Below are 7794 nucleotides of genomic sequence, written 5' to 3'. Positions count from 1 at the left end.
TGCCTATCCTTGATATTGATCCCATGAAAACCATCTGTTTGTGAGTCACAGTGACTCCACCTGTGCATGCATGGTGACATAGTGAAGCCTACAGCAGCCCAAACTGGGCAGTGATGATAGTGGGGGGGGGCTGGGTGTGAAGGTGAGGGGGGGGGGGGGGTGATGCTGGTAGCGGGGAGGGTGCCAAATGAGCACATGAGGGCAGTAATGTGATCTGATTTGAGTGACAGGCCCCCTATTTTTTCTGCAGAGGTTTGACATGAGTATAAGAGGCCAAAGGTCCGACTGCAGACAGAAGAGACAGACAGAGAGACGCTGAACATCACAGCAGAGGACCAGTGGACTTTACTCTACCTCCAGATACTTACAGAAGAAGAATGGGACTGCACAGTGTTGAGGAACTGGTAAGATCTGACAATAATAGCCAATATGGGACAGTGGGGAGCAAGTTTCCTTGAGTTAAAACATTACTGATGGAACAAATCAAGTGCCAAAATAAAACCAAAAAAGGAATGAAATATATCAAATATATAGTTTAATTTAAATTTTTTGTTTTTTACTATTGTACTGTTTATAAAATTTAAAGAACCAATAAATCAGGATTTTTTTTTTGTTCTTAACATACCTGAGAGAGAAAATGATGTATGGTGAGGACACTCCGTTCTGGACTGACGATAGTTAGAATATGTTGTGTGTGGTCTCAGCCTTTTTATATTTTCTTCATTTTTTTTATATTTGACATTTAAAGCATGTCATAGTCTGTCTGTCTCATACTTACATATTTAATAGAAAACCAAAAGAAATGTGTTTCCCAAAACAAGTTAAATAAAGATTAGGACAACCGAACACTCCTTACCTCCAAACAGTACATTTCCCAACAGAAGTCTAACCAGGACTGATAATCAAGACATTTTTCTTCACTTTTTCCAGATATGCTTAGATCAGTGTGGAGTCTTGCTGTTTCTACACATTATCTATTTTTTTATACCAAGAAGTTAACCTACTTACAAAGAAACGCATGGATGCATGGATGCATGGATGCATGGATGCATGGATCTTTTCTCCTTTTAAATGAAAGCACAAGGAAGAAACTTTTTTATTGTTTATTATTCACTGTTTCTTTATTGTTTCTTTATTTCCTTTAGGTGTCCGGTAAGAGGTCAGAGGGCAAAGAGGCTGATGACTACCAAGGGGGCGCCTATGAGACAGCTGTCAATCAAGAGAAGAAGGATGAACACAAGTCCCACAGAGAGCTGGTGAACGGGGGTCTGTCTGAGGAGAGCAACAGTGGCAGCGAGCATGAGGAAGTCAGCGTGGGAGCGCTCAATGTGAGAACAACAGTGCAGTGATAGTTATATTAATCAGGGTTCATACAGAGGTCATTGAACTAACACTTATTTGGATGCAAATATTTTAGTGCAAATCAAAGTCGCACTCAAGCTATACGATTAAAAGCTCTGAGTTGATAAGAGGACTTTCAGCTGGTATGGGAGATCCTAACAGGGCTCTTTTCATATACCATTTGTGATGCAAGAGCATGCACACAGTGCTTAAGTCTCTAGACCATCAAGTCTCTTGTAGTTAAAATATTATGATGTTATTAATACAAATATTGTAAGGATATACAACTCAATGCTGTTCAAAATGTACAAATCAGGCGATATAAGTAAGAACTATTGTGCAACTTAGGAAACAAATAAACGTGGGTCTTTTGAGCCCTGAGTATTTAAAGAGTTGTCAAAAAGGGGCCGGTCATATTTGTAGAAATGTTCATTTAGGCAAATATCATATTCAGAATAAAAGCATTTATCAATGGGTATTCATGATGTACAAACACTGATCCATCCATTAATTGTATCGCTCATCCCATCCCAACAGTGCATTTATCATCCAGAACAGTAAATAATGCACATTTTATACATTATGATAATAATAAGTAGAAAAAGGTAATTTATCATTAGTTTCAATGAATCACAAATCCACAAAGAAGCTGAAAGATCTTCCACTTCAGGTTGATTCTTCTAGTGTTTCTGTTGTATTAGATATTGCTGACCAATGCTAAAATTAAGAGATACAGTGATTATAGCTCTTATAATAATAACACTGAATAATATGTAAAAGAACAAATATTAGAATTACAGAACATACAAAACTGATAAATTGGACAAGAATACCCAAAGAGGTGAGCGTTGTGGGCTCGAGCTGTAGTTCACTTTCAGTTCAAGCTTTTGCAGAGGTTACTAGAAATGTAGCTAACTTTCAAACGTGTCCAATAAAATCCATGCTAATTTTTTTTTTTTTCACGTGATCTGACTTAAGGATAAGGCTGATGCTTGTCTGTGAAAGCCTGCAGTTGCCTACTTTGAGCGTATCTTTTGGTTAATACTGCTGCCTGGTGGCCTTTGAGAAAAAGACATTTGTATCTATTAATTGGTAAAATGAAATCCCAACTCCTTATATTTTTTACTTTAGTTGCCGTATTCAAATGTATAAGGCATTCAAAAATTGGAACACATCAATCTACTTTGTAGTATTTAGCTTCAAACGCCATGTTATTGTAATACTCAGACACATTTCACTGCCAGATTTGTTTGCTTTTAAAAACAGGACTCAGTGATTTGTGACGACACTTTAGGTCATTTTGTTATTAAACTTAAAAATAGAAGCTGCTCATCACATCAGGTTTCTTCATGATCTTCAACTGTTGCTGCTTTGTGCTGAATCCTTCTTGTTTGTCACTGTCCTGTCAGACGGATAAAAGCGGCAGGCTGAAGTTGGAGACGGTGGACGACCTGTTCAACATCCTGCAGCTGAAGAAGAGGAGGAGAGAGAGGAAGGTCCCTGTGCACAAGAAGAGACAACAGCCAGAGCTTGAGACTGTGGTGAGGGTTTATTCTCATCCAGGGGCGGGTCAATCCTTTTTTGACAGAGGAGGCCCGCCGGGGAGACACTGACTTATGCAAGGGTGGCACAAAGTTTGTGGGCACACGTTTGCAAATGAATTACATTTTTGAACCCTTTCTTAAGGGACTCAAAAACATTGATGTATGTGCAAAATCACACTTTTAAATATGTAAAAAAAAATTGCATGCAAACTGTTGCACTCTTTTAACTTTCAAAAATAAATTGATTGGCAATGAGTGTTCATTTACAACTGAAAGTACTACTGTACCAGTAGCCTGTTGAAGACAGCCAGAATAGTTGACTTTTTCTTAAGACCCGCCTCTGATTAGGTAAATAGCCAATCAGGACAAAAGGATGTTTTTTCTTGAAACTCTGTGGCTTTGAATACACTGATGGTTAAGTTTAATATTTTAAACTAAAGGAGGCATCGATTTTTTGTAACTCAGCTAAGCCCTCATGTGGACGCCTCTATTACAGGATGAAGAGAGTTGAGATGAAGGAAAGTCAGCATACTGTAACTTTAGAAGCTTCACTCAATAAAAAAAAAAAAATGTTCTTTTGAAATTTTAGTGTATTGTAGAGTTGGCATGCGATAGGAAAACAAAAAAAGGAAGAAAAAAAAAACATCCCTGGATACTCCAAACATTGAAATGGTGGAATAAATCAGCTGGATTGTTTTCAAACATATGTTATTCATTGAGTGTTAGAAAAAAACACATTTCTTTCAACCGCAGCTATTAAATGTACTTTTGTTTGCATATACTTTCCAGCCAGAGTATGTGGATGAGCAGCTTTTTCTGACAGCAGCCATGGAGAACAAAGTGCCTGTGGTGGAAAAGTACCTGACTGATGGAGGAAACCCAAACGCAGCAGACCACGTAAGTTTGACACTGAAACATCTGCGTCTGGAAACTTTTCGAAGTCGCAAGGGACATGTTAAACAAATGTGCACATCCAACAAAGTATATGTTTATGGAAAATCCATGAAAATAAGAGCAGAGGCTTTGATATTGATCTAATGTTATACTGAGAATTGTTCAAGTAGAGTAATTGATGGATAAAGCAAAATTTATAAATCAGCTGTTTGTCTCATAATACTTTCTCTTATAGTTTCAGAGAACAGCTCTGCACAAAGCCTCGTTTAAAGGACACGTGGACGTCATGAAAAGACTCCTGGAGGCTGGAGCTGCCATCGATAAAAAAGACAAGGTGACTGATGATTGTTCTGTTTTTTAACGTATATTTATAATACACCATAATAAAGTTATAGAGACACACCCAGCACAGAGACAACATCTGTCTAACAGGTGTGTGTGTGTGTGTGTGTGTGTGTGTGTGTGTGTGTGTGTGTGTGTGTGTGTGTGTGTGTGTGTGTGTGTGTGTGTGTTTCAGCTGGAGGCCACAGCGGTGCACTGGGCCTGCAGAGGAGGCAGCCTGCCTGCCCTGCAGCTCCTCCTCGACCAGGGAGCCAAGTTTACCTACAGAGACAAGGTGAGCTCGCACACTGAGTGAGGGAGAGGGGTTACTATAGGTCATCTATGATGTCATCTATAGCATGGAACACAGCTCCCTAAGTCTATGATGATTAATGAGTTCATGTTCAATGAATAAAGATGAGGCCTTTTGCTGTTTTCTTTACTTTTTTTGCATTAATCATCAATCTGAACTGCTCCCCTCTCCTCAGCTGCACAGCACTCCTCTCCACGTCGCTGTGAGGACGGGACACTGCGAGTGTGCCGAACATCTCATTCACTGTGGAGCAGATGTCAACGCCAAAGACAGAGTAAGACATGAAACAGAAATTCACTCACTCATAAAGTTGTGCAATATCTGCAAATATAATTTAAAAATAAAAACACTATAATTAAGCTCTCTATTAAGTGCCAAGTTACTGTAGCAGAGCTGTGTTGAGGAGCTGCCAGTGTCAGCTGCAGCCCTTTTTCTTACAAGCATAATGAAAATATTTTCTCTGGTTAATTTCACACTCTGAGGGATGCCTTTGATTACACCATGACAGAAACATGAGTTGAGCTTGCTGGCCTGAAAATCTTGTTTACCTAATTGCTGAATTTCTGTTCTTTGTTTCTGTGCTGAAGGACGGAGACACGCCCATGCACGATGCTGTGAGAATAAACAGGTTCAAGATGATTAGGCTGTTGATGATGTACGGAGCCAGCCTCAACACTAAGAACTGTGTAAGTACACGGAAAACACCTGAAAGATGCTCTGAAAATGTAAGCTGTGTGCAAAGGATCTTCATGTGTAATTTGACCATTGATGCATACAGAGGATTAAGCACTGTTTCAGACATAAACACACACCACATGACCTTTCTCTCAGACTGGACATGAGCTTCCTGAAACCAAACATGCTCTGTGTCTCTTATCAGAATCAGTGGCACTCCATGCCGGGCTTATAATAATGGGAATCCCTCAATGATAGCTTGCATCCTGCCTATGGTGGTAGTAGCAGCTTTAAACATGTTAAATTTAACAGCACAACAGCTGCTATAGAGATCACAAGCGCCTCTGATAGCTAGATCATGTTGAAATAATCCTAGTCGCCAGCGCACATCGAAGAAAGTCTTGGCTGAACATCCTTTATCGCTAATCGCTGGCTACACCAACAGCGCAGGAAAGTCAACTTTACCGCCGAGATACTATATCATCATCAAATAATAGGTTTTCTTTGATGGTAGATTGGTTCCAAAGTTGTGTGATCATGGCGTGAAGAAATCAGGGAAGGATATTATGACTGATAACACATTGTTTAAAGGCTGTATTTTGTCTCCTGTGCAGGATGGAAAAACTCCAATGGAGACGCTGTATTCATGGCAAAACGGAGCCAAGAGCCTCATGTGCAACTTCAGCCAGGAGAAACCCAACCAGTAAAACCAACACATTCCAGTAAAAATCAGGAATACAACATGAAATTCAGCCACATTATCTGAACCTTTATAGGAGATAAAGGTGTTGAAAATGACGGGATAGACATGCATAGTGTGGATTAGGAACCGCTGGCTCACATGTTGACTGACAGCTCTCGATACCCTCAAGAAGTAACTGCTACTAAATCTAAGCTTGCCTCAGATGGATCGAGTGTTGGGACGTGGCATAACTAAGAGATTTGAGCTGGCCACCCTCCACGCTTTAATCTGGAGTCATGTGGCAGGGTTTCATTTTCTCATGTGAAATGATAATTAAACACGGGTTGTTCAGGGACATATGGAAGGAGATCTCGATTAACAATGTGAATCTTATCAGGATTTTATCAGTGATGTGATGATTAGCACAGATAGATTTGTTGAGCGCCAAATATTGCTGGACAATGTCTCGGCTGACGGCATGAGGATTTTTCTTTCTTTATCTTAATTATTTATTTTAGCTGAGTTGAAGTCAGCAGTACATCTGAAATGACCGAGCCTATTTATTGATTTATGACTTTTTTTGCAATCAGTGTATGGTCTTTGATGGATTTATTTTGACACAATGTACTTGATATTTGAGTGACAATGTAGAGTTATACTGTAGATAGTTTAAAGATGTTTTTATGCATTTATTTTTTCATTTCAAACGCAGGAACTAATCCTGTCTTTACTGGAAGATGAAGTGTGCATTTTCAAGAGACAGAATGCAGAAAGATTTAGTAAGTTCAGTAAGGTTGAGGCACCCATTTTCTTTTCTTTTTTATTGATTATCCACAGATTTAAAGTTATATATTATCTGCACACACACAACACTCACGCACACACGCACACACACACACACACACACACACACACACACACACACACACACACACACACACTGAAGAGAAAAGTCACTGTTGGTTCAGAGAATGATGTTAGTGTGGTTAAAACTGGTTTTGGTTATTGGATGGTAATAAAACATTATTCTTAATGTTTAAGATGTATGTACATATTACCTTGTATTTATGGATTGCTTGAATAAAGCAAAGTTTTTTAAATTGACTCATCTTTTTTTAAAGATTATTTTGTGCTTTTATTTTGCTGCCCTTATGTTGATATAAAGCTAAAGAGTGATACTTAATGTGGGGAGAGAGAGAGAGAGTGGGGGTTGACGTTTACCAAACAGGGCTACCTCAAACCAGTCCTACGAGGAGTGTGGCCTTCAAAGGGGAGCTTTCTCTACAAACCGAGCTGAACCGACGCCCCTGATTTGACTTTTCTTTCATTGAGAAAGTCAGAGATAGACATGGCTACTACCAGTGATGTCCCTGTGATGTGATAACTATGAGGACTGAGCTGCACTATTTAAATACATTATGATTTTAAGAATGAAGAAGACTTCTGTAGGGCCTGTGAGATGAGAAATCTTTTTATAATATATATATATTTAAAGGATATATATATATTTATAGCACCAAACTATGATCTGAAACGTCTTATTATTGTGTTACTGTCCTCTTAATATTCTTTACTTTAAATTGGAGCTAGAAAGCAGGAGTATCCCATCCTCAGAATAATAAAGATCCTATCATTAAGAGGTCCTTAAGTCTATAACAGGAAATGTGTCATGACTCTGGCTGTCTCTGTGGGCGTGGCGTTCCAGTTACACTCTAACACGGACAGCCTCCGCCATGCAATTGCCAATCAAGGTGCCCTCATGGGTCAGCATGACCAGACTCTTCGCAACATTACGGAAACATTGAGGAACCTGTAGCCCGGATTGGAGCTCATGTCTTCACACAACTCTCTCCTTCAGCTCTGGTAGACCAGCCAAGCCCTGTTGCTCCTGTGCCTCCGGTAACTCAACTCACTCATCTTCCCAGAGAGCCACATGTACCAGCACCAGAGCGCTATGCAAGAGACCTAGGTATGTGTCAGGCTTTCCTTATTCAGTATACCTTAGTCTTTGATCAGCAACCGTT

General features: G+C 39.5%; 1 protein-coding gene across 1 annotated transcript; it reads left to right on the top strand.

Moving 5' to 3' along the window:
- Window positions 1–246: 246 nt before the first annotated feature.
- LOC110005240 (ankyrin repeat domain-containing protein 1-like) lies at window positions 247–6712 on the top strand. The gene is made up of 9 exons (XM_020660669.3): window positions 247–404; window positions 1146–1328; window positions 2751–2882; window positions 3675–3782; window positions 4015–4113; window positions 4297–4395; window positions 4589–4687; window positions 5001–5099; window positions 5703–6712. The coding sequence occupies exons 1-9, from the start codon at window positions 378–380 to the stop codon at window positions 5793–5795; spliced, it is 939 nt and encodes a 312-aa protein (XP_020516325.2). The 5' UTR covers window positions 247–377; the 3' UTR covers window positions 5796–6712.
- The last annotated feature ends 1082 nt before the right edge of the window (window positions 6713–7794 follow it).

Source organism: Labrus bergylta, chromosome 10, assembly GCF_963930695.1.
Source record: "Labrus bergylta chromosome 10, fLabBer1.1, whole genome shotgun sequence".
NCBI lineage: Eukaryota > Metazoa > Chordata > Actinopteri > Labriformes > Labridae > Labrus > Labrus bergylta.
The sequence above is the reverse complement of the archived record's forward strand: the minus strand, read 5'-3'. Positions and strand labels throughout refer to the sequence as shown.

What these genes read in the sequence shown, in the direction of transcription:
- LOC110005240 (XM_020660669.3), top strand. Translation starts at nt 378, where the DNA reads ATGGGACTGCACAGTGTTGAGGAACTG. An exon ending in CCATCGATAAAAAAGACAAG is followed by an intron (nt 4,114 to 4,296) that starts GTGACTGATGAT and finishes TGTGTGTTTCAG; the next exon opens with CTGGAGGCCACAGCGGTGCA. An exon ending in AGTTTACCTACAGAGACAAG is followed by an intron (nt 4,396 to 4,588) that starts GTGAGCTCGCAC and finishes CCCTCTCCTCAG; the next exon opens with CTGCACAGCACTCCTCTCCA.